The sequence below is a fragment of the Quercus lobata genome, chromosome 8 (assembly GCF_001633185.2).
Source record: "Quercus lobata isolate SW786 chromosome 8, ValleyOak3.0 Primary Assembly, whole genome shotgun sequence".
In the NCBI taxonomy this organism is placed as follows: Eukaryota; Viridiplantae; Streptophyta; class Magnoliopsida; order Fagales; family Fagaceae; genus Quercus; species Quercus lobata.
The window spans coordinates 22666026-22693268 of NC_044911.1; the positions used below are offsets into that span (position 1 = coordinate 22666026).

Consider the following 27243-nt stretch of genomic DNA (forward strand, 5'->3'; position numbering starts at 1 on the left):
TAATTACAAAAGAGAATGAAAAGCAAGACACAGAAACTCCATTGAACAAGGCCTGGCCAGTACCTGTCGATCCCTTCGAAGCTCCGAAAAGACCAAAACCTCTCTGTCTCTCTCCCTCTTTGTCCGTGCAACAAAACACCCAGGTAAAAAAGCTTTTAACTCAATTCATCAAATACCAAAGCCCTGAAGCCACGCATGTGTGTTGTCGTTTCGCTTTCGTTTGATGCTGTATCTGTCTCTTTTTTGTGTCCTAAATTTCAATTCTGCTGGGCTGTCACTTTATCGTTTCCCCCCACTTCACCTAACTAGTTTTGTAAAATTATATCACACCCATATGCTTTGCTTTGAGTCCAAGACCTTCTTTGCATTGTGTGTTGTGTTTATTTATTTTTTTTCAAAGATTATTTATTTATTTTTTCCATTTCCAGATCTTTGATTGTGTTAGATATGGGATTTAATGTGGGTCTTTGGGTATGATTGTGTGGGTGGGTTGATTGATTTTTGGTGCTTGGAAATGGGTGTTCTCAGATTTGGTATTTGAAGCCATTGTTTGGGTTTACAGAGACCCAATTGGGGGGCTTTGGTGAGTTTGGGATTGTGATTTGGTGGTGGGTTTTGAAGAATGTGGCAATGTGGGGGTATTTGACTTGAGTTCTGTTTGTGTCTCAGAATTGTAGTCCTTGGTGTTTTGGATTTTTGTGTAGAAAGTGAGTGAGGCGAGAAAGGATTTACATGCGAAGATGGCTGATGCAGCCGCGTTCATAGAGGCTGCGGGATCAAGATTTAATTCTTTGGAGCTCATTGGGAGAGGATCATTTGGCGACGTCTATAAAGGGTAAGTGTTATTGGTGCCATCTTTCTTCCTTAATTACACTGTGATGTCTTACACATTTGATTTTTAGGAGAACTTGCTATTAGTTTTGCTATCCATTCAATGTTTTGGGATCCTTGTAGTTATCACTGTTGCGGAATAGTGATATTTTGTTGCCTCCTCCCCTTCTAAGGGTTATGGGTTCAAGACCCAAGGGTTGAATGTAGCTTACCAATAAAAATGTAAACATTCCTAAAATTTAAACTTCTATAAAGTGGCTTCATGATAATTGTTTATAACATGCATTTATTAAAAAAAGGGTGATAATTTTATATTAAATCGTAGATAACAAGCAATTTGTCTAAAGAAGACAAAGCTCAGATACACTGGTTCTATATAAGAGAGATGGATTCTATCATTCTGTAAATTTATAGTTAATGCATAGTATGTTTTTTAACACAGTATATTCCATAAGGAGGAACTTGTTTCTTATCATGAGTGGATTTCCCAATGACAATAAAAAGAGCCTCAATGGAATCAAGTTTGATCCAAATTTAGTCCAAAACAGGCAATTAACTTATAAAGTTTTTTGATGAGTAATAAAGATTTATTGATATCAAAGAAGAGACACCCAAGTACACAGGGAGTATACAGGAATATGAAGTTAAGTTGCTGAAATCTGTTTAATTATAATCTACATTAGGAGGTTATGGTACAATTTTTTTTTTTTTTTTTAAGTAATAATACAATAGAGAGCGATAAAAAAGTGTATATTTCACATTAAAATATATTTATCAACATACGAGGGCACTATTGACATTAAAAACTAATATTCATAATGATGGTAATATTAATTTTGTAAAATTGTAGTTACTAATCAATACTTACACAATTTTTTTAAACAATCAATGTTTATGTTTAGAAATACAGTGCTGTCTATAATATAACATAAAGTCATAGTTTAAGCACATCCAAACAATAATAATTCTGATTAGCTATAGCTCAACATTTGAACCCCCCCCTCCCCCCCCCAGCCCTCTGTAAGAACGGGGTGGGGGGTCTATCATGGGTGCTTAACCCATTGCATGCCAATAACTTACCAATAAAAGAAAAAGATCTTATAACAATAAAAATCTACCCGTTAGGGTGCATTCTAGTGGTTGGAGGCTTGGGATGAATTGTAGACGTAGACATCTTGGATTCAATCCCCACTAGGAGTTTCTATGGATTACTTGATACACAGTTATGGTAGGTGGGATTGTATATTCATGGTTTACTCCCTAGGAGTGGGTCCAAAGGGGCCTGCCGTGGTGGGGTTCCATGATATCAAGAAAACAATAAAAATCTCAAGCTTCAATAATTCTAGGTTTTTTTTTGGTGTACTCAAAGAATCAATAACTGTTAAGATTTGAACTTGTCAGCAACTGATAAGGCCTTCGTGGGTTCCGATGAAGATAACCTTTGACTTAAACAAAATTAAACAATGAATTGTAATATAGAGGATGAAAAACTATAGATGTGGTTATGGGCAAAAATCTAAAACAAATGTTGGCTGATGATTTTAATATGGATCCCATACTAGAAATCTTTGTCGGGTTGATATAGGTGCATCATGCATTTGGGATTTGGAGGAGCCGAGGAATATTTATCTTCACGGTTCACACACAAGAGGAATACCTACCATGATATCAAGAAAACAATAAAAATCTCTAGCTTCAATAATTCTAGGTTTTTTTTTGGTGTACTCAAAGAATCAATAACTGTTAAGATTTGAACTTGTCAGCAACTGATAAGGCCTTCGTGGGTTCCGATGAAGATAACCTTTGACTTAAACAAAATTAAACAATGAATTGTAATATAGAGGATGAAAAACTATAGATGTGGTTATGGGCAAAAATCTAAAACAAATGTTGGCTGATGATTTTAATATGGATCCCATACTAGAAATCTTTGTCGGGTTGATATAGGTGCATCATGCATTTGGGATTTGGAGGAGCCGGGGAATATTTATCTTCACGGTTCACACACAAGAGGAATACCTATTCCTATGAGAGAAGATGGAATAAGAGATGTATGGTTGAATGGCTTTGGTTTGTACGCACATGTAGGCATATGTATATTTTTGTATTTTCACATTAGTTTTTGAATGAGGATTGTTATTTAGGAATGCCTGTCAGTGTTGGGAACTTTAGGCAAAAGTATTTGTTACTAATAATCTGCCTAATTAAATCCATGTCAATGATCCTTGCTTCCTCTGTTTTGGAGGTTTGTTTAGGTTGGGCTTACATTATGGCAAATGCTACAGAAGAATGAATAATGTCTTTATTTACACAAATTTTCTTGTTCGTTATTCCAGTGTTCTGACTTCTCTCTCTCTCTCTCCACTCACCTCCCTGATTCACACAGCCAGTTGACAGTGTGCTGACTTGTTGGTTGTAAGTCAATTTTTTTGGAGGGGTGGGGGTTGGGGGGGAACATTTTTACATTTTTTGGTATTTGGTATGGCGGAAAACACAAGCCAATGGAATACATTTTTGTAGTCAACTAAAAACAGGCCCAATAGAGCGAAAAATGTTTTCCACTTTTTACAAGTGGGAAACATCTTCCTGAATGTTACATTTTAAACCAACCATCACAAATAAAATCCACACTTAAATTTTCCTATTGGCAACTTCTATTTCTTCATCCCTGACATAGGACAAGGGGGAACTACAAAATCTGATTTAGAATTCTTGGGGTAGATCTGGTAGCACTTAGGTTTTGAGGGTTTACAGTTAGGTTTTGGTGGGGGAAAGGCTGGAAAATAATAGGGATTATAGGGTTTCCAAAAGGGGCAAGGATTAGTAGGGTTTGGGATAAAACAAAGGAGAACAATCAGAATTTGGGTTGCTGTGAATAGTGCTGTGAACAGTAATGGTAAAATTAAAGAAAAGATAACTTTCTAGGCATCACACCTAGACTTTCTAGGGTTCCTTGGCATCACACCTTGGAGAAGTTTGCATCACACAAACTATAACAAAGCTTCATAGCTCTAAAGTCCAAAAATATTATTATTTTTCATCTTCAATAGAAAGCATCACAATCCTTTAAATACCCATTCCTAGTAGAACTAGGATTTTTTAAAACCCTAATAAGACTTGGACTCTTGGGCTTTTATTAAAACTAAAGTAAGACCTAATGGACTATTAGCACAACCCATTCCAGAATATTAAAAAATTGCAAAATTGCCCTTGATACATAAAATCAAATAAAATATGATACATCTGTATTCCCACTGCATCAACCCCTCAGTCTCTCTCCACAGATTAGCTGATGATTGGTTGTTGGTTGATGTTAGCCTGCCAACCATTGACTTTTTGAAAATGACATTTTTTGCTCAAACTAGTTGCTTTCCCTCTTAATTGTTCGTGTAGATTCCAAATTTGGTGTCTATTTTCCCATTTGATGCTCCCAAATGACCTAAAAAATAGAAAAAATGTTATCCTATTTCTCTGTTTGTTTCGATGAAAAACCTTTTATAAATATAGTTTTCCACATCTTCCAGTGTTTGGTAGTTAAAAAAAATTGGTCAACGGAAAACTCTAACAAAAATAAGGCTTGTTTTTTATAAGTTGTTTTCCAAATTTTTTTTTTTCAGAAAACAATCTCTCTCTCGCATGGTGCATCACTCTTATATATTATCTTCTTTTGGCCATGGGGAAACAAAAATTGCTTTCATACTTGGTTGGTCATAGAGCAACGTGGCTGTAATGTCCTCACTTCCATTGTAATCATAGCACCTTAGACTAACAAAATAAAATTATCCTCAATGGCTTTGAATGGTATCATCACTTGGTGGGAAGAATTTAGGTGCAAAATAAACAATTGCACTTAGAAAAAGTTAGGGCTTTCCAAAATCAGAAGATTCCTTTATAAGACTGTCACACCACTCTTTAAAGAGCAACCGGAGGTATGGCATGTCAAATCCGTTTTTTGTGCCTGGATATTTCCGGTAAAGGTCATGAAAGCCATACTGCCGAGCCACATTAATGGAGGAGCTGATAAAGTCTCTAGGGCCATCTGGGATCCTTATCATATGGAAAAAGGCATATGTGCTTGCTTTCATGTCTCCTATAATGGACAGGAAGAACTTCACTTCTGTTTCCTAGGTTTCTTGGGCTATTGACGTGAATTTTTTAAGTGAAGTAGGTTGTAGGGATTAAATCTGAAGGGAATTTTTCAGGTTCAGATGAACACCAATAACAACCTCCGATAACAGGATGAGATGATGAGGTAGTTTTGAGTGGCTTAACCATTGGAAGGAATAGGCAATATTGTAGATGGTGAAGTTGGCTTTGCTCAATGACTAGCCAGGCAACAGCTCTCTTTGTTGTCAAAATTTTAGTTTGAAAACCAATTTCATACTTGGTTTTTTTGTTTATACATTAATTGGGTTTATGCAATACACATGTTATATATATTTTGAATTATACAAGAAATGTTATAAAAAATTTGCGCATGCCAGACAACAGAAAACGTTCTCAAGCTCATTACCAAACATGGGAAAATGAGATAGTTTTTTTTTTTTTTTTTTTTTTTTTTTTTTTTTTTTGGGGAAAGTGACCAAATTTCCAAAAAAAACGTTAATGCTGTTTGTACAGAGCATTAGATTTTGTTTTTGTGAATGAAAGTTTTTGTTTATAAGCATAGTAGTTAGGATTGGGATCCTACATAGGATCAGTGAGGGGCGTTTTTGTGGATCATATCAAGAATCATAAGATTCTACTTTTTTTTTTTTTTTTTTAAAGAAAAAGAAAAATCAATAGTAATGTTAATATATCTTAAAGAATCATTAAAAAAAAAAGAGTAAATGTGACACAAATTACTCATAAAATGTACTAACTACTTTTTTTTTGAGAAACGAGAATAGGGGCCTTTATGGCTATATTACACCCTCGGACAGGGCGCCAGAGGCCTCGAACGGGGTAGCCTGATCTTGGGAGCCCGCCTGTACCTCTGTGTGGGGAGTTACCCCACTAAGGATGCCCACCAACGGACTCCTGCGGGCAGCGGGATTCGAACTTAGGTGTGGTGCACGAAGCGAACGAACCTTACCCACTCAACCAAGCCCCCGTTGGTAAATGTACTAACTACTTAGTTCCAAATTACCAACACATAAATAAATGACAAACTTCAAATTCCAAACTTGAAAATTCCAATTTCCAACACCAAAAATATACACAGTTCCAAATTAACAAATACGTCATTTGCTTCAAAAAGAAAATCATCCCAATTCCAAAGTTACAAAGATTTTGCAAATGTTTTAATTGTATTAAGATAATGAGAAATGCCAAGCCCTTTAAAACTCATTACAACTTGATCAATAGGGCTGAACAATCCTAATCTCGCCATAGAGAGACATGATTACAAATTAATAGCTTTAATGGATGTCGCTTTTGTTGCTATGAGGCAATATGAACGATCCTATGCCAATGCAAATTGATTGTATGGAGTAGGATCATAAGGATTCTATTGAGTAGGATCATAAGGTCTTACATTCCATTATCCAGGTTTGTGAACCCAAGTAGATCCTAACCCATGAAAAATTCTACACTGATCCGGATCTTTTTTATGGGGATTCTAAGATCCTGGATCAGGATTCTGACAATCATGTTCATAGGATCGTTTTTATGGGGATTCTAAGATCCAAGATTAGGTTTTTGACAACCATGTTCATACGTGTATTTGGAATTACAAATTTTTTTAATAATTTTCCATGTGAGCCAAACATTTGAAAATGTTTTCTAGTTCATTTTTAGGGTTGCAACCAAACACAAGAAATCAAGTTAGTTTTCCAAAAAAAAATTGTTGAAACAATGAGAGCATAATATGCGATCATGCTGTTTTAAATAAATAATTTTGGGAATTCACATTTTGTTTTATACTTGAAGCAATAGGAGATGTTATTTCACATTTGTGTCCCTGTTAGATACTATTGCATGCCTATGATTGAAATCTATGTACAGTTTTAATGGATATACCCATGATAGTTTAAGTCCTTATTTATGACTGATCATGATTGCCTCATGTACAGATTGAACATCTTGTGAAATTTAGTTTTATTTAGGCTCATCAATGAAGTTTTATCATCATAATCTGATGAACTTTTGCAGACTGTGCTGATGACTTTCCTGATTTGCAGGTTTGATAAGGAGCTTAACAAAGAAGTAGCTATTAAAGTAATTGATTTGGAAGAGTCGTAAGTGATAGCTTCCCACATATTTGTTCTTAATTTTTCAGATTCTTGCTGTTTCTAGCATCAGATGCTCTCTTATATAAACCTTTTGAACAAATGAGCAACTCAATGTGCAGTAAAAAATGCCAGGATCGTCCAATACCCGTGCCATGAATTGAATTTTTTTTAAAATACAGTGATGTTAAATGGGCACTTAATGATGTTTTGTTCACTTGTTTAAAACACAAAACAAGGAGTGTAAATCTTGTGTTTGATACAGATTGCTGAAATGTATCCAAATAGCCTGTCTTAACGAATAAACTTCCTAGTTCGCCAGAAGTTGCCCACAGTATTTCTTAATGTGTTCTTTTGTTAACTTGATAAGAGTGAGCAATGCTTGTATTGGAAATTTGGAATGCTGTGCTACACGTTTTAACCCTATTATACTAATGAATGTCCAAAATCTTTAATAATGACCCTCATGTCCTAGGAGGTAGGTATTATATGAATCCAACATATGCTATTATGTATATCCTAATCTGGGACACTTTTGAGTTCATGTATCTTTAGTATGTCCATCTGAATTCATTGTTGAAAGCAATAAGCCACCCAGAGCAATTGTTTTCATTGGCCAAAATCTTATGTTGTATTCTTCTTTATATGGATTGTTTAGATCAATGTGGAGGTTGCTCTATTTGCTATGATTGAATTAGCTGTATTGTGTTATCACCAAAGGGAAAGAAGTGCTAATATTTTCTTGTGTAAGAATATGGAAGTTCTTGAGAGTTTTTATGAGTTCTTTATCACATCAGTTTAGCTAAGGTGTGTTGCAGTCCTATATATCATGTTAAGGTCCTTTTGTTAAATTCTTATATTCCTTATAATACAGAAATTGATGATGTGTTTCTTTTTCTCCTTTTAACTGTGCTACTTGGTTAGTAAGTGAGCTCTTTCTTGTTAACATCATAATTCACACTTACTTATTGCTTTTATCTGAGTCTTGCTTAATGAGCAATGTCTAAATATAGCTTTTCAATTATCTTTTGCAGAGAGGATGAAATTGAGGACATTCAAAAGGTATTAAGTTCACAATTTTGATCAATCGGTTTGAAAAATCTTACATAATATTATTTTGGGTCAATTATATAGCTGGTGGGTCTTGAACCCGCAATCCCACCTTCATCCCATTCTTGTGGGGGAAGGAAATGCCATTTGAGCTACTGCTCATTGGCTCAATTTTTTCATCATAAATGATTAGGTTTCTCACCTATCTTATTTTTGTGCCAGGAAATTTCTGTTTTGTCACAATGTCGATCTCCTTATATTACCGAGTACTATGGTTCCTTTCTCCATCAGACTAAACTATGGATCATAATGGAATACATGGCTGGTGGCTCTGTTGCTGACCTAGTAGGTTACTTCTATTGACTTGCTTCTACATGTTTATTGCCTGAAGATAATGTTGTCTTTATTTTTTTTTATTTATTTTTATTTTTTTTATTTTTTTTTTTTTTTTCAGTTTGGTTAATTGATATAGTAAATTTGATTTGACCCACATCATGGTGTCTTCTTAATTATTTTATTTTATTTAAAAAAAGGTTGTCTTCTAAATAAAGTTTTGACTTTGAAAGTAGAGATGGCAACATGTATTCTTTTCATTATAACTGTAAATTTCTTTATGATATGGTATCTTTGTATCAAAAGTTATTACAATTTTCTTGTAAGTACTGTTTAAGCTGAGGTTTTGATGCATGAAATTCATAGCATTTTAGAAAGTTCATACTCATATTTGGAGTGAAAATCTATCTCTCCACTATTACCCTTTCCAAATAATAATGATGCTTTCACTTGCACCCTATTATTACCATCTTCTAGTTGGCCATAGTGAGCAGTTTTTCCCTTGGAAAAGCATTTGGAAGCAAAAGATTCCCTCTAGAGTGGCTTTCTTTGTATGGACCGCAGCCTTGGGGAAATGCCTGACAATTGATAACTTAAGGAAAAGAAAGGTTTGCATTGTAGATTGGTGTTATATGTGCAAGTGTAATAGTGAAACTATTGACCATCTTTTCCTTCATTGCTCAGTTGCTTCGGAGTTGTGGGATATGGTTTTTGGGTTATTTGGAGTTTGCTGGGTTATGCCATTTTCTGTTGTTGGGCTTTTGGCCTGCTGGCAAGGTCGTTTTGGCCGCCATCGTAATGGAGATATTTGGATGGTTGTTCCTCACTGTTTGATGTGGTGTATTTGGAAGGAGAGAAATAGTAGGTGTTTTGAAGACAAGGAGCGTTCCATGCCCGATCTCAAGCTTCTTTTCTTTAGAACCTTACTTGATTGGTTCTCTGTGTGGAGAAACCATCATTTTTCTTCTATTTTGGATTTTCTTGATTTTTGTAATGTTCGTTTTTGATTTGTTCTCCCTTGTATACCCCCGGTGTACTTGGGAGTCTTTCTCTTTTTGATATCAATGAATTTTTATTACTTATCAAAAAAAAAAAGAATATTCTCATCTTCAGAGCGTTTGTAGTTTTTTTTTATAGTCATTAGGAATATCTTTGCTATAATTATGGGTGGTGTTTGTATTTTTTTAATTGAATCCAAACTCTTTCAATTGGTGGTAGAGGAAGGGGGATGGTATTTTTCTTTAAGGATTTTTGAGCGGAGTAGGTACTTCATGAAATCGGTCTTCATGGGTAAGAAAGTGGCACAATGGTTGATGAAGAGTATAGAACAGATAGTTGTTGGGATCAGTCTGAAGTATTTTTATTCGTTCTGGGAAGGTGATTTAGCCTACACCCTCCAACGGAGCTCCAATTCTTTTGGCTTGTTCCTATTGTTGACTGAGCTTAAAGTTGGCGGGTCTAGGAGGTCCATTATTATTCCAGTAGGCAGAGCAAAGAATGGATGGAGGGTTTTTGGGTTAGAGTTAAGGAAGATGTTGGAACCTAAAAACTATGTGAATGGTGGGACTGGGCAGTCGAAATTTGTGGCTCAACTTCATAAGGATAACTCAGGGGTTCAACCTTTTAAATCCTTTGCCGATACGGTGTGTGGGCATGAGGTGCAGGTCAGGGGCAGAAACCAGCTAGAGAAGCAAAACTCAGTAATTAAACAAAAAATGTTGAGCGAAGCGCCGGTGAGCTTACCAAGTCCAATGACTCTAGGAGGTAGAGATGTGGGTTCTCGGTGCAGTACAGAGGAGTTTAACGTTGGAAAGACAAATCCGGTAGGAAATAAAAGGAGATCTCTGTTGAATTTCAAATCAAATTGGATTGAACATGTTTATGGAAAAAAAAAAAAAAAACGTGAACTGGGGAATTCTGACTAGGCAGGAAAAAGCTTGATTATAGAAGTAAATGAGGAAGGAAAAAGGAGGGTGGTTTGGAATAAAGGTGGACTGAGGAATTCCTTATGGGTAACAAGGGGTCAGAGGGAGCACAGGTCTAGTGGTTCACAGGTTCACAAATATCCTGTGGTGGGCTCAAACCAAGATGGTACTCAAGTGGGCCTTCTAGTGATCCCTTATCCAGAGCCCACCGGCCCAATTAGGATGGAAGTGGGTGAAAGCCCAACTTTGGAGGACCCGAGACTCTTAATTCAGGAAGCCCATGCATCGGTGATGTTCAAAGCACCTCACGAAGCTTCGGATGCTCAGGACATCACAAGTGCTGATGTTGATCTTGCTGAGGAGTCACCAGCGCCACTGGAGAAGGCCGGCATAGCGCGACAACAAGCCCTGATGAAGGCGGCGAGCTCGGTGACCCAAACCGAGATGAACTGTTGTCTGGCAAAAGCACCGATGATGGAATGTGGTCCTTTTTCCAATGGGTTTCATGCCGGGGACTCATCGGCGACACTAGATAAGGCTGATACAACTCTATTCCACACCATGAGGACAAATTTGGTGTCTGTTGCTCCAACTGAGCATATAGGTTGCCCTGTGAAGACTTCGGCGGAGGCTGAGAGTCTTTTTTCTGGTGGGCTTTGCGCCGATGAGCCTCCGTTCACACTAGGTAAGGCAGAAACAAAGGGTGTCAGGGCATTAAAAGGTCCTATGCTATCCAATTACATTCTAAGTCCACCAAGGGTTGGGATTGAGGAATGGGGTGTTCCAAGTGGAGATGAAGGTGATCAGCTTGAGGGTGCAAGTGATATTCAAGAGATAGACACCTCCCATCAGGCTAACCAGTCGGTGTTGGCATTGACTAAGGTCGAAACAGCTTATGTAGTTGAGGTCCTGGGTGATGTGGACAGTTCTTCCTCCTTGATGTCCATTAATCCTCTGGGGTTGGTTGTGACGGTTGGATTAAATTGTAATACTGAGGTGAGGAGGTTTGATAACACATTGAAGGTGTCTAATTGGGTGAAACATAGACTCCTCGATTTCAATAAGATGATGGGGCTTTCGTTGGGTCGACATGAGAAGAGGTGTATTATGCTATTACAAAGATTTGAGACGGAGATTGAGGCAGCCAAGCTGGTGCACAGGAAAGATGCTGCCCACTGAAAAGCTGTCTCCAAGGATAAAGGGAAGAGGGAGTTGAGGAATTTGATTTCCTCGGTCAATTATGATGGGAGAGAGCTTTCTTTTCTTTGACTGCTTGACTGAGGCTGTAGTAGGGAGTTTACAGTTTCAATGAAGTTAAGAATGGTGTCATGGAATGTTTGAGATTTAAATGAGTCGCGGAAATGTTTGGTAAGAAATTTATTACGGGAATGAAATTGTGATGTAGTTTGCCTTCAAGAAACTAAGGGGGTGTTTGGATTTCATGTTTCTATAACTCATAACTCTGTTTCCATCACCCATAACTCAAAAATGGTGGGACCCATGACTGAGAGGCTTGTTTGGATTTTATTTCCAGTACTCAATTCTCTAATTTTTGAGTGATGAGTTATGGAAACTGAAAACACATTTTATGTGTTTTCAGTTTCCATAACTTTGTTTTCAATGACATTTCCGTAATTAAACATACACTGAGGGACCCACAAGTCAAGTCAACCGCAACTTTTGACCTCCCTTTTTTTTCCCTCACCGGGTTCGGTGAGGTGGTCTTCTTCTTCTTCTTCTTTTTTCCTTTCACACGGGTCTTCTTCTTCCATTTTTCTTTTCCCTTTCATGCTACTAGTATGGTCTTCTTCATCTTCCTTTCTTTTTTTTTTCTTCTTTTCTTTCCTTTTCACATTGGGTTTTTGGGTTTGATTGCATTTTTTTTCATTCCTTTTCTCTGGGTTCTCTTCTTCTTCTTCTTCTATTTTTTTTTTTTTCACTTCTCACGATCTTTTCTCTAACACACAAACACAAACCCACAAACATGTGCATCCACACAAAAAAAAACCAGCCAATTTCAAAAAAAACCCACCCCATCGTGCCGCCGTACATGTCAGAGAGATGGGTGTTGTTCACCGGTGACGGTCCTAACGAGGTTAGGGAGCTTCTGAAATTTTTATGGGTTCGGGTTTGTGTTTTGGGAGAGATGGGTGTTGTTGCTGCTGTTATTGTTGTTGTTACTGTTTTTGTTTTGTGGTTGAAGCTAATTTTGTTAACAAAAGGGTTTGACCACTTTACAGGAATGGGTCCCACAAAAAAGTAGAAAATTTGAGTGATGAGAAGGTGAGTGAAGTGTGCCAAACGGGTGGGTATAGAAAATTGGGGTATTTTAAGTGATGAGTGATGAGTGACGAAAATTGAGTGAGGAGTAATGAGTGATGAAAAAAAAAATCCAAATAGGGCTTAAGCTTGCAGGCATGGATAGACAGTTGATTTGCAGCTTGTGGAGTTGTCCCTATGTAGACTGGGTAGCCTTGGATGCAGATCAGATAGCTGGTGGGGTTTTGATGATGTGGGATAAGAGGGCTTTAGAAAGGTTGGAGGTAACGGTGGGTCAATTTTCCATATCAGTTCAGTGGCAGGGTTTGGGGAATGGTTTTATTTGGGCATAATCTGGGGTGTATGGCCCGAATGATAATAACATGAGGGGGCAGATTTGGGATGAGCTTATTGGAATTCAACAACTTTGGGAAGTTCCATGGTTTTTACATAGGGGATTTCAACATTGTTCAGTTCCCAAGTGAACGGTTGGGGGGATCACGACTTACCCCGGCTATAGAGAATTTTTCTGAGTTCATTGAGGAGTTTAGCTTGATAGATTTGCCATTGGAATGAGGGAGTTATACATGGTTGAGCGGTTCGGATCAGCCTTCGATATCTAGGATAGACAGGGTTTTGGTTTCTCATGATTGGGAGGATCACTATCCGGATGTGACCCAACGGGTTTTACCTCGTCCTGTTTCAGACCACTTCCCTATTAGTGGAGGCAAGAGGGATATTAAGGGGGAAAAATTCTTTTAGGTTTGAGAACATGTGGTTAAAGACGGATGGGTTCAAAGATAGGGTTCATTTTTGGTGGAATCGATATTCTTTCTCAGGTACCCCCAGTACTTGCCAAGAAGCTGAAGGCATTGAAGGAAGATATTATTCAGTGGAATTGGAGTGAGTTTGGAAATGTAGAGCGTCAGAAAAAAGAATTGGTGGAGGCTTTGAAATTATTGGATGTTAAGGAAGGGGAGCACGGCCTTTCTAAAGTAGAGTTAGGTGAGAGGGCTGTGTTGAGATCTCAAATACAGAACCTTCTCTCATTGGAAGAAGTCTCGGGGAGACAGAAATTGAGGATGCTTTGCATTAAGGAAGGAGACAACAATACCAAATTTTTCCACAAGATGGCCAATTCCTGGAGAAGGCATAATCATATTAGTATGTCGGAGGTGAATGGGGTTATCTATGAGGACAAATTCGAGATGGCAGACCAAGCTAGACAATTTTATAAAAAATTGTACAAGGAGACAGAGGAGTGGAGGCCTTTTGTGGAAGGTTTGGAGTTTGATCAGCTAGAGGGGTTGGAGAGGAATTGGCTTGAACGGAGGTTTGAACAGGAGAAGGTTCTTCGAGTTGTCAAAGAGTTGGAAGGAGATAAAGCACCAAGTCCTGATGGTTTCTCTTTGGCTTTTTATCACCATTGTTGGGGAGTTGTGGAAAGAGATGCCTTAGCCGTGTTTAAAGAGTTTTATCAACATAGTAAGTTTGAAAAATCTCTTAATGCAACTTTCATAGCCTTAATCCCTAAGAAGAATGGTGCCTCCAATATTCAAGATTTTAGACCTATTAGTTTGGTGGGGAGTGTTCACAAGATTTTGGATAAGGTGTTGGCAGACCGCCTGAAAGAGGTTTTGGATTAGCTGATATCTGAGTCTCAGAACAGTTTTGTGGGTGGTAGACAGGTACTTGATTCAATTCTCATTACTAATGAGTGTGTTGATAGTAGGGTGAAGAGTAAGATTCCGGGGGTTATTTGTAAATTAGATATTGAGAAAGCCTATGATCATGTGAACTGGGAGGCTCTTCTTGATTTGTTGAAGATAATGGGATTTGGGGTGGCGTGGTGTAGGTGGATCCACACATGCATATCTATAGTCCAATTCTCTGTCTTGTTTAATGGGTCTCCAGCTGATTTTTTTGGAGTTCGAGGGGATTGAGACAAGGGGACCCGCTATTCCCCATGTTGTTTCTGGTTATGATGGAGGTCTTCAGTAAGATGATGAAAAGAGCTGAAGAGGCTGGTTTGTTTCGAGGCTTTAGGGCTGGTGGTAGACGGGATGGAGGGGAATGTGTCTCACATCTTTTGTTTGCGGATGATACGATTCTGTTTTGCGATGTTGATGAGGAGCAGATTCTACATGTTTGGATGCTTCTTCTTTGTTTCCAGGCAGTGACAGGTTTAAAGGTTAATGCGTTGAAAAGTGAGATGGTTCCCATTGGAGAGGTTCCTAATGTCCATGTCCTGGCAGAGATTTTGGGATGCTAGATTGGGTCTTTGCCTACGATCTATCTTGGTATGCCATTGGGGGCGTCCCACAAGTCCCCTACTGTTTGGAATCCTATCTTGAAGAAAATTGAGCCTAAGTTGGCCGGTTGGAAGAAGATGTATTTGTCAAAAGGTAGAAGACTAACGTTGCTTAAAAGCGCATTATCTAGTCTCCCCACTTACTATTTGTCTCTTTTTACCATCTCTTTTTGGATCTTTTCATTTTACGAATTACTGATTCAAGATATCGAGAGCTCTCTTTTGTATCTCCTATGCAACATGTTTGTTTGTAGTTCTTGGAGTCGCAGGCACTAGGATAGAAATTTAGGATAAATCAGGTCTTTTAATATTAGTGTGGCTAGTGGTAACTGAGTTTAATCTGTTACCAAGTTCTTGGTGAGAGGTGGTGTCTGATAAAGATGGAAAAGCTCAGTTGAGTACCAATGTGAAAATAGTAATTTAGGGTTGATTATGGAGTTATCAAATTAGTATTTCAAATGAATTTTATTTTGGAGAATATGGTCGGTTACCGATTGTCATCAACTAAGTGTAGAAGTGTTTGTGCTGTCGTGATGTTCAGCTTTAAGACGCATGTGGATAACTTACTAGTAAGAAACTTTTTTTTTTCATTGGAATGCTAAACATGCATGTGTCTTTTTTTTTTTTTTTTTTTCCTGATATGTAAATAGTGATGAAGGGGCTGGTGGGATTCGAACCTCACTGCCTAGGCACTATAAGAGATGCTGGAACTACAGAGGTATCCCTCAAATCCTAAGAAGTGTACTAAAGCAACTCCTATTGAAATTTAAAATATCCACGAATATGGAAGAAGAACAAAACTACCTGACCCAGACATCCAATCCTACAAAGTTTTCAAAATTCAATATTAAGCGAGATCAACGAAAGCTCAACTCCTTCCAAAGTTTGACTCTTTCTTTCTTTCCAAATTATCCACGACACAAAGGAACGGATTTCCAGATTCCATCACTCTTTGAATTATTTATCTTTTTTGATAAATAATAAGGATTTATTGATATCAAAAAAGAGAAACCCAAGTACAAAGGGAGTATATACGGATGTACAAATCAAATACAGAAATTACCACTCTTAGAATAATTATACCTTCCCTCCCAACAAGCAAACAAATCAAATCGTTTTGTCATCACCCATAACCACAAAGAGAGAAAAGACTAGTACCCAAGTTGTCTTGCTGCCGAATTGAAGTAATAGCTGATTAAAAGTTTCCTTATTTTCCTTGCACATAGAATACCAAATCTACAGTAAATATGCCCCTTTTCCAAAGGTTGTCCCACTGTCAAAATATTCCCCCATGCAGCTGTCCAAGTAAAGAATGTAACCTTTTATGGAATGTTGTAAAAGCTTATAACATGAATGGTGTTCCCATTGTATTTCCTAGGTTAGTTATGTTCCTGGGACTGCACAATAAAAAAGGAAATATGTATTATGATGTTCCTCTATGTAGCATTTTGTAAGCCTAAGAGCTTTGTTCAGTTGCTTCCTCATTTCTGATTTTTGTACTTGTATGTGCCACTTTGAAGTTTGCCTTACATTTACATGACTTTGTTAATCGGCTATGTGATATAAATGGTGCAATTATATAGCCAATTAGTTCTAGCTTGAATGGCACATGGCACATCCTAGCCAGTAAAACCTAAGGTTGCAGTTCAAAACCCATTGGCTATGCTTGTAAACTTACCAATAGAAAAAGAAGCTAAATTACAGATTACACCCTCTAAGTTTGGCTTATTTTCATTTTCTTATTCATTCCAGTCCTTTAGCATTAAACTGTTCTCAATTTAGTCCTTATATTTAGTTCTGTCCACATTGTGCTGTTAAGAGCTCCAAAAATAAACCTGGTTTAGTTTTTTTTTTCCTTCAAATTTCAGTTCTCAAAATATTTTTTTTACTCAATCAAATCCATCCTTAAGCCAATTTTCACTTTCCCTCACATCTCTCTCTCTCTCTCTCTCTCTCTCTAAAGTAGACTGATGTATGCTGCCATGTATGGTTTGGGTTTATTTTTGGATTTGCTATGCCGATGAGGGTGATGTCACAATGGTGAGGGCTGATATTTTATGGTTGAGGATTGGGTTGTTCACTGCCTTGCATGGTGGGTTTTTCTTTTGTGCTGATTGTGTTCACTGATGGGCAGACTTTTGTAAACAAATTTTAAAAAAAAAAAAAAAAAACAATTTCTTGGTTTTAAAAAAAAAATATTTTAGGGAAAAAATATCTTTTTTTTAAGATTTAAAAATTGAAAAAATAGAAAATAAAAATGCTGTTTTGGGGAATTTAACGGCTCAATAAGGATGGAATTAGATGGAAGGACTAAATTGAACAGTATAAAGTTAAAGAACTGAAAAAGAAAAAAATAATAATAAATGAAGCTTTAGGGATGATGTCAAAACAGGCCTAACTAGGGTTTAGTTTGTAGTTTAGCCTAAAAAAAAGTGTAATTGCGTAACCAAAAATAATGTTGGGTTACAAAAAGATGGACTAGCTTTTCTTTTTCTTTTGATAGATAAAAGGAGGGACTAACTTAAACCAATGCTCAAAATATTTATGCATCAATATCTGTAATGTCCATTAACTGACAATTCCTTCCCTACAAATATGAAGAGCCTGATTTAGGAAGCTCTATAGGCTGGGGTATGTCCATTTCACTTAAGATTTACATGTGTAAAATGCATGGATAGTGAACTATATCCAGTGGTTGACTTACTAAATGAAAGATTTTCCATATTTATACCTGATAGAAATGTAGAAATGCTGTTGATATTACTTGTGCAAATGAGAAAAGTTAAAAATCTTGTAATTTATTTAGATATGCTTAAATCATATCAATGGTTTGACAACTGCTTTCAATATCAAGGGCAACCTCTAATGGGAAATGATAGGTTGTGGTGCTTTTCTTTTCTTGTCATCTACTTGTCTGTGCATGCAAACACAATGCATATTTATGTTGAAGATGAATTTCTACATTGCATATTACTTCTCTCATATACTTGATGCATACTTGCCCGCACCTGGGGTGCCTCTGCGGTAAGAGAAAGTGCTTGGACTAACTGTAATCCCAGAAGTCTCTAGTTCGACTCTTAGCGTAGGCATTTCACGATTTACCCAATTGCTCAATGGCGGTGTGTAGGCATCTGGGGTTTGCTCTCTTATATATGTCCTCTCATATACATGATGCATAGTTTCCTGTACCTGGGGTGCCTCAGCGGCAAGGGAGAGTGCTTGGACTAACTGTCCCTTACACACACACACACACACGCTTGTTGAATACTTGAGGCTGCTCCTTTCATCAATAAAATTCTTTATTACGTATTTGGAAAAACGCTAAGTTGTATATACTCTTCTTCAAAGCTAACAGAGATTTTGCTTCTGCAGCTCCAATCAGGTCCTCCATTGGATGAAATATCAATTGCTTGCATATTACGTGACTTGCTGCATGCAATTGAATATCTGCACAATGAAGGAAAAATCCACAGAGATATTAAAGGTTTTCTTTCCCCTCCCTATATATTTGAATATCCATATGGAAGAAATATTGAGAAATTTCTCACTTTTGGCCTTTAAAGATTCTGTATGTTTGACATGCTGTGCTTGAAAAAAAATTTCCCTATACCTGCAGCTTCATAATAATTTTACAAGTGAATTTTCTCCTTGTTATTTTAAATTATCTTGTTATGATGACCTAACATTATAATTTTTGCAGCGGCAAACATTTTATTGACCGAGAATGGTGATGTTAAGGTATAACCTTTATACTCAAAGAGGCTTTCAGTTGGCATAATTCTGTATTAAGGCTGACTCACTGGAAGAACATAATATGGGTTCAATTACATGGATTTGTTTCTTGTCTTCTACATTGAGTAATTGACTTTGTCACAGGTTGCAGATTTTGGCGTTTCTGCACAGTTAACAAGGACTATTTCAAGGAGAAAGGTACTCCATTTTGCTGAGGCTAAATTGTTAATCACTTGAGCAAGGATGGCATATTGGGATGTTCCATTTACAGAGTTCTCTTTATTATGGATTTGGATGTAGTTGAGGCCCTTTGTTTCATGACCAATATTTGTCTTCGTTTTAGTTGCCATGAGCACATTGTGATGTTTGAGTTTTCATTAACATGAAGCTTCCTAAAGCTGTTATTAGATTGGGGTTTTAAAAATGATTGATTTCCATCATACCATCACTATGGGTTTCTAGGGGAAATTTTATATATATATATATATATATATAATGAATAATTTTTATCTAACAAAAACACAAATCTGTCATATAATAAAAACCAAAAACACAGCAGAAAACAAAATACTTCCCAGTAGGCTAACAAACTGAAATACAAAACAACTACAAGCTTGCTATATTCAACAGCCATTAAGGGTTTGTCTACTAATCCCCACTAGCTCTGAAAATGGCTGGGATATACAAATCTTTCTCCTCCTTACATAATGCTTCCCAGACCACACTTTTTTCTAGGATAAGTCCCAGACCACCCTTTAGCTCTGAATTCTGAGTTTGCACAAAGAACTGTGTCTGCAGAAGAAAGATTGGTAGGGATAAACAATCCTGCGCTCCACATTACATCACTCATAATAATGTTTTTTTGCTTCTCTGTTTGTTCAGAGTGTTTATCATCGTGAACACTATGTTCATTTCATTCAATAAAAGTCTTATTACCTATTAAAAAAATAATAACAATAAGGTTTTTCACCATCTGGTCTTCTGTCAGAATTCTGCTATTATAAACTCTAGCATTCCTCTGATGGTAAGTCACTTGATTATCACATACAAATTATCTTTACATAAATCATTTTAGTTCAAAGTATGGGGAGGTTCAGTGTTAGTTTTTGTTAGAAGTAAGTGGTTAAATGATTAAATTTATCATATCTCAATAGTTTAAGCTTTTTGGAGAATTGGTAATTTAACATGATATCAGAGCAAGAGGTCCTGAGTTCGATTTCTATCTCCTCCACTTTACCTCCCATTTAAAATCCCACATGTTGGGCCTCACCTATTAAAACGATGTTTGAGCCCACAAGTGAGGGGGAGTATTAGAAGTAAGTGGTTAAATAATTAAATTTACCATATCCCAATAGTTTAAGATTTTGGGATAATTGGTAGTTTAACAGTTTTCAAAAGTGAGGAAGGTAATTATGAGTAGGATATGCCATTTAGAAGCATGATTTGTAATTACCCCGTGTTCTGTTGCATGGGCTGGGCTTCTGGGGTTTATTTTTGGGGTGGGGATGGGGAGGTGTAGATTAGGGCACATAATCTGTCCATTAATAGCTCATGATTTGCTTCATCAATGATGATGAGACACAAGGAAAAATCAGATTAATGGTTTCTGCCTGACTGTCTATCGCCAGTTGTACCTAAGAACTTATTCAACTCCTAGTGTCATTGTAGTGGGACCACAGAATTAATGAGTGAGTTTCTCTCTCTTTTCTCTGGGCGGAGGGAGAGACTTGATCAACTAGAAATATATCATCCAAGTTCTCAATACGGTCCTTTGATTTTCTTTGTGATGACATTAACTAATATATAATTGGCATTCGTTTGGTGATGCACTATTTAATTAACAATGACAGACATTTGTGGGAACACCTTTCTGGATGGCACCAGAAGTTATTCAGAATTCTGAAGGTTACAATGAGAAGGTATCTCTTGCAGCAGTATTTTAGATCTTTGATATTGGGAATTTTGACTTGTCTTGATGCTCTTGCACCCCCACCCCTACTCTGTCCCCTTTCCTTTTTTACCCCAATTTCTCTTCATGCCAGCATTGTTGAGGCCTTGAACATTGTCACACTCGCACCCTTTGCTTGATGCAGGCAGATATATGGTCTTTGGGGATAACTGCAATTGAGATGGCCAAAGGGGAACCCCCACTTGCAGATCTTCACCCTATGAGAGTTCTTTTTATCATACCTCGAGAAAATCCACCACAGGTTATCTATTATACTTTGATTTCACATTGATCATTCTTGCTGGGGATATAGAATTATCAAATGCTCTTTGCCTGATTGAACCATAATTCTTTCCATGTTAAAAGAATCATGACTCCTATATTTCTCGTGCAGCTGGATGATCATTTTTACAAACCAATGAAAGAATTTGTATCGTTGTGTTTAAAAAAAGTACCAGCAGAGGCAAGTAAATATATCCTTCAAATACCTCCTGCTATCAGTTCATATTTTTCTTTCTTCTGAATATGGGGTGTGGGAAATATTGCAATGAATGACATTTAATCATTTGGACCAATCAAAGTTTAGAAATATAATTTTTGGTTCCTAAAAGAAATAAAAATATATGTTGAATATTAGTTGTAAAGTTATCCAGGATATAGACTTTATACATTGTTAAGCTCTCAAAGTGTTCCTCATATTACTGTGGTTTCTTTGGGTATCTTTTCGACAAATTTTTCTTTAAAATTGATTCAGTCCAGATACAGGCTGCCTAGGTCTATTAGCATTATTTCTTGTTAACTATCTGCTAGGTCTATTAGATTATTTCTTGTTAACTATCTGCTATAGATATTGTAGAGTTTAGGATCCTCAAAATGTGCTTTATTTTGAGGAGTGTTTGGATGCAAAAATATGTGTTCTTCTAGGATCTACTCATCATATATTCAGAATTGGAATTTCATGCACAATCCTGTTATGGTGACTTTCCCTTGTGAAACACAGCATTTCCTTGCAGTCCCGGTACTTATTGGTATGAGTGTTAGTCAGAAATTTTGGTAAATTTTGAATGAATTTGAGGTTACTATGCTTTTATGAACAATCTATGGCTATGGTTCTACGTGATCATTGGTGTCCTATGGTGGAACTAAAAGACTTCGCGTTAAATTACTAATTTGATCCTCCAACTACTGGGAAAAGTTCAATTTGGTCCCTCAACTACTAATTGTGTCAATTTCATCCCTCAACTTTCAAAATCAAGTCAAATTTATTCTTGGGTCTCCTCTCTGTTAAATTTTTTAACTGGATTATCTGATCTGGAAAACAGAGCACGTGTCAAATGCACACTTCATAATCACCTTCATCAACACCATTGTTGGATAATCCCATTAAGATATTAATAGAGAGGAGACCTAAGGATGAATTGACTTGACTTTGAACATTGAGGTACTAAATTGACACAATTAATAGTTGAGAGACCAAATTAATAACTTAATCCATAAACTAATGAATCAAAGAGGAATAACTTAAGGACAAAGGTGTTGTACTTACCGCCAAAAAAAAAAAGGGAAAATGTGGATAATCCAAATTATCCAACATATATAATGGACAATTTCCACCCATAGACATTCAAAGAAACAAGAACCTCAGAAAAAGATTTAAGCCTATTAGTTTGAATTTCTTCCTCCTCAAAAGTCTGCCTATTTTCTCCTGCCATATATACCAGATGATGCACAATCACATTACATTTCAGGCTTTGTTCCTATAATGCACACTTCCTTCGCCAACATTGTAGCAGACAAAACAGCACTGCATAACCTATTTAACACCAAATATCACAAAAACAAGCTGTTGCTGTCCTTTGCTGCTAAAAAATGAAGCAACAGATGACACAGTCCTACAGTTTTGTACTTGGCTTACACAACAAAACTGTAATTTTTGAAGTGAGTTGTTTAGTGGCAAATAAGCAGACTCCTTGGTGTGGACGCCAATTCAAACCTGTTAATGCTGATTGATTTTTTTTGGAATTAATTGATGATGATTGATGGTATTAGAGAGATTTTAGTTTTCTTTGAATTTTCCATGTGATGTAATCTCATTACGAGTTTATGTTCCTTCCATATTTTATGTAATTTGGGCTCAAGTTCACTATTGTAAACTGTTGATGATGGATTTGTAAATTTTGGGTGGGAGGTTTTCTTCTAGTGCTTGGCATTGATTCCAAGCAAGCCCAGTCTTGGGTTCCTATCATTCTTGGTGTTGATTCCAAATAACCCTAGGTACTGACCCCTATGGTTCTATTTTTCTATTTTCATTACTTGGTGCTTATTCCAAGCAAACCCTAGGAGCCGATTCCTAGTTCCTATCCCTTTTTTTATTCTTATTATGTTTCCTAAACGCAAGTCCATTTTTTAGTTTAATTTTCTGCATCACTTCTTCTATCTAGATGCCACATTTTTCAGAGCAATGTGAGGCAAGATTTGTGTAGAACACTTTGTAGGATTTTCTTTTCCATGTTATTGCAAGGCATTTATCAAATATGCAAGTTTGACTAGTTGCTTTGGGGCTAATGTCCTCACATCTAATGCAAATCTTAATTAGAAACTAGAAATGTGTTATATGCATTTTATCAAAATATCTTTTAGCTTTAACGAGTTCTATAATGTTATAATAATTTTTTTTTTAATTGATTGCAGAGACCAAGTGCCAAGGAACTTCTCAAACACCGTTTCATAAAAACTGCTAGGAAGAGTCAAAGGCTTTTGGAGAGAATAAGGTGCAATATATTGCTTTGTGCTTGTTTTCTTGTACTTTTCTATCTTTTTTTTGTTTTCTTTTTAATGAATTTGATCATTGAAGTTTGAGTGAGTGAACATCTGGGCAACAATTATAATGTCATGCATCTGTGTTCAACACATACAATACAGATCTGAGGTTGGAGGAAATTAAAACATCCTGAACTGCTCCTGAGGTGTCAGTTACTAAAACATTTTCTGAGATGCATGCCCCAGCTTGTTTGTTGTGGCAATAAAATTCTAAAATAGTGATCTCTGGTGCCGTTGCTTACTGTTTTCATGCCTTTGGTTTTCTTGATAGAGAGCGTCCAAAATACCAATTAAAGGAAGATGAAGACTTTTCTCGGAATGGTTTTAGAGCTGTTGGGGACGCATCTGATACTGTAAAAGGGACAAGAGATCTAAGTGGAGAAGAAACAGTTAGAGCCAGGTGGGTTGAATCTGTTGATTCCTCGTGCTTTGCTTGCTCTTTCTTTGAATTATGACAGACATGTTCTAATCTGCAGTGGTCAGGGGAAACCTTTAAAAAATGCTGGATGGGACTTCAGCATTGGTGGATCACAGAGTACGGGGACTGTTCGCAGTGTTGTAAGACCACCTCCAGTTAGAGAGAGGAGGCCAGAAGTTTCAAATAATCAAGCTACCCAAAGAAGAACTCCAGAGAGTGGTCATCAAGGATTGTCTGCATCTGGAAATGCACATCATGCTTTACCAGAGGTTTCCTTTGGGAGAGATGCTAGAGAACAATACCACAATGAACACCAGGATAATTACCATGAAGATGTAATCATCTCTCTCTCATTTCATTTGTCAAACTCTGCTTATTTTGTTCTTTGGGGAATTTGGCTATATTATGAATGAAAAAAATGAGATTTGGCTGTTTGTCCTTAACACTGGGGAATGTTACATGTGCTTGAAGCGCAAGCCATAGTATTCACCATTTAATCAACATACTAAAAATCAGCCAATATATGTTTGTATTGTGGCTGTTAACTTGGGGTGATTTTATGCCCTGATTGATGTTTTAATGGAATTTGGTTTTGGCACATTGGGATCTGGCACTGGCCTAATATAGTTTGGACAGTATTTGGAGGTAAAAACATTAGAATAGTATGATACAATTTATTACTAAACTAAGCAGAAGTAATCAACAATCAACATTGTTCATGTATTCTGATTTGATGAAGCAGCTAAATTTATCAAATTTGAGATTATAGCAATCTACATGAATGTTTAGTCAACCAAGCTTCAAGTTAATTGGTTGTTTTTTCAAAACATTGATGTACATTATATTTGCAGTGTCAAATCTTCTGATGTTTTTAAGTGCTCTATTTCCAGGATGAATTATATGGGAGTGGGTCTGGAACTGTTGTTATACGATCTCCCAGAGGATCTCACTCAGCTCCTTTGTTTCATGATCAAAGCACGCAGGTATCTTTGCCATCTGGTTGTTAATATGCAAAATTTGAAGTTCCTATTCCCTTTTTCCATGCTAGCCAGTCATTTGATTTGATTTTAATGTACTGCATAGTCTAGTGGCACATCTGCAACTTTTGAAGATTCATCTACCAGTGGAACTGTAGTTTTCCGTGGCCAAAATGATGACTCAGACTCTCCTCGAACTCCAAAATCCAGACTGGGAATTCAAGAGAAAACTTATACTGCCTCACTTGAAGACAGTGCGATAAATCTTGCAGAGGTTGTTTTAGTTTGTTATGCTACTTTCAGTCTTTTATATGTTAGCTTCTGATGTGCTTAGCAAAAATAAATAAATAAATAAGAGTTAGCTTTTTACATTGATTTAGCTCTGAATCATAGTTTTGATTCTTTTTGATTGGTGAGCTACTCTCAGTGGTATCGAACCCAAGAACACCCTGCAGAGAATTGTTATGTGAATTATAGTGTAGATCAGCATCAGTTATATTGCATTTTCTCAAAAAACCATAGAATTTTTTTTTTTTTTTTTTAATTTCCAAGTCTATTTTTCTTTCCAATTTTTTCTTATCAAATAAAAAAATTCCTAGTTTATTTTCAGTACTTCCAGTATGACATCCTTAGTTTTCTCTATACAAGCTTAATTCTGACATATTTTCTCCATATTTTCTGATGAATTATGTATTAACCAATTTGTCTTTTTGTTATTTGGTTTATGACTGTTTAGGCAAAGGCTGCACTTCAAGCAGGATTGAGGAGAGGAAATGCTAAAGAAAGATCTGGACCAGTAAAGATCAGCAATAACTGGCTGGAAAATAGAAGAGAACTGGTGACAAGCAGCTCAGATTCTTCTAGGTACATCTATTGCTGACATGCTGCTAGTCTTTCTACTGCAGAAGAAAAAAAATAAAAAGACAGTTTTCTTATTACAATTTTTAAAGGAAAAAATTTCTACCTCAGGCATTCTCGTGAATACTTTGATGCACAAAAAGGATTTTTGAGATCACATCATACAAGTGATGAAGAAGAAAGTCAAAAAATAGCACCACCGTCTGTGCCATTGTCAGTTTTGCTTATTCCTTCACTAAAAGAGGTAAGCACCCAGAGTGGTAATTTTGTGTAGTAATTTTCTTGAATTATTTTTTTATTTGTGGGCCTACATTAAGCTGCTTGAACTGATTCTAACTTGTCAAGAATGAGTTTCAATTTTCCAGTAAAAGGATTCAAATTTGGTGCAGATTCTCATCCAGATGAAAGTAGTTTGATTAATACTAACAATGCAATTAGTTTGTAAATACCGTCAGTGATACTGATGCATACAAAAATAAACTATCCTAAACAATCTTCATTATGCCTATACTTTAAAGTTTAATTCTGAGTGACTTAATCTCCTATTTGGTCTGTATAATGTAGACCATAGCTGAAGATGCAGAAGGGGCTGTTGTGCGCGCGGTTACAAATTCCCTCATAAATATGGAACGCATGAAACCTGGATCCTGTGAAGTTTTTTTGAGGAGGTTGCTTCAGAAACTGTCAAGGTTCACAATCTCTGTTCCCTCATATTCTCATCTTAGTCCCATTTTTATCTTATCACTTAAATTTGTGTCCTCTATTTAGAAATTAATGTAGAAGACAAACTTTGTGCAGTTCAAGGGAATCTTCACTGAAAGACCTACAGGAGCTCGCTGCTCTCTTGTTCTCCAAGGGCAAGACAACACCTGAAGAAATGCAAAATGTAAATTCAGAAAATGATTACAAGAAAAAGCAACAGAACAAGGAACTTAATTCAAATGCCAATTTAAGCCCACTTGCAAGATTTCTGCTCTCGAGGTTAGTCAATTGATTGTTCTTTGATTGTATTACTTTGTTTTGGAGTTGGTGAAACTTTTGCTTGAGTGCTCATATCTTAGTAAACTCATCTTGAGACACTGAAGATCATAATCAGCAACTAACGGGTACAACTCAATATGTATATGTTTTTTAGACCTTAAATGGAGTTGTACTGATGCTCCCCCACCCCCTGCCTCGTAATGCACACCTGTTAGTCTGGGAAGATTTTACCTAATCTTTAATATAAATGCAGATGGCAAGGCCAAGTTTCACGAGATCTCAACCCTGCTTAATTGAAGATGCTGGTCCAGTGGCTGCATATTTGTTTTTGTGGTGTGTTTTCTGTTTATGCATTTGTTTGGGTTCGATGTACATATCATTGTTAGAAAAATTGTGTATTTATTAAATTTATATATATATATTTTTTCCTTTTCCACATTTTTGTTTTGTAGTGCCAACAACGTTATAATTAGGGGTTTGCTATCATTACATTAAAGTTGTAATATTATTTCACCATTAATTGTATTTCTTAGTATGTGGTGAATGAATGTCCCAACATGATAGTTATTTTTTGCTAATGAAATATTTTTT

General features: G+C 36.6%; 1 protein-coding gene across 5 annotated transcripts; it reads left to right on the forward strand.

Annotated features, from left to right (window-relative positions):
- On the forward strand, window positions 1-27028 carry LOC115955398 (serine/threonine-protein kinase 26-like). 5 transcript variants are annotated; one of them, XM_031073512.1, is made up of 21 exons: window positions 1-143; window positions 705-835; window positions 6993-7049; window positions 8075-8102; window positions 8313-8435; window positions 18291-18402; window positions 18619-18656; window positions 18795-18848; window positions 20501-20569; window positions 20744-20860; window positions 20993-21061; window positions 23290-23369; window positions 23690-23818; window positions 23895-24171; window positions 24727-24819; window positions 24920-25087; window positions 25550-25677; window positions 25783-25915; window positions 26236-26360; window positions 26470-26652; window positions 26906-27028. In XM_031073512.1, exons 2-21 carry the CDS (start codon window positions 741-743, stop codon window positions 26943-26945), a joined length of 2118 nt encoding a protein of 705 aa, XP_030929372.1. In that variant the 5' UTR covers window positions 1-143; window positions 705-740; the 3' UTR covers window positions 26946-27028. The 5 variants fall into 5 exon arrangements, with proteins under 5 accessions (XP_030929372.1, XP_030929371.1, XP_030929373.1 ...); XM_031073511.1 differs by having other exon boundaries at window positions 10-143; window positions 670-835; XM_031073513.1 differs by lacking the exon at window positions 1-143 and adding an exon at window positions 429-583 and having other exon boundaries at window positions 670-835.
- Window positions 27029-27243: the final 215 nt, after the last annotated feature.

Coding starts and splice junctions, on each gene's coding strand:
- LOC115955398 (XM_031073512.1), top strand. CDS start 741: ATGGCTGATGCAGCCGCGTTCATAGAGGCTGCGGGATCAAGATTTAAT. Junction 21,062..23,289: donor TAAAAAAAGTACCAGCAGAG/GCAAGTAAATAT, acceptor AATTGATTGCAG/AGACCAAGTGCCAAGGAACT. Junction 23,819..23,894: donor GAAGAAACAGTTAGAGCCAG/GTGGGTTGAATC, acceptor TCTAATCTGCAG/TGGTCAGGGGAAACCTTTAA.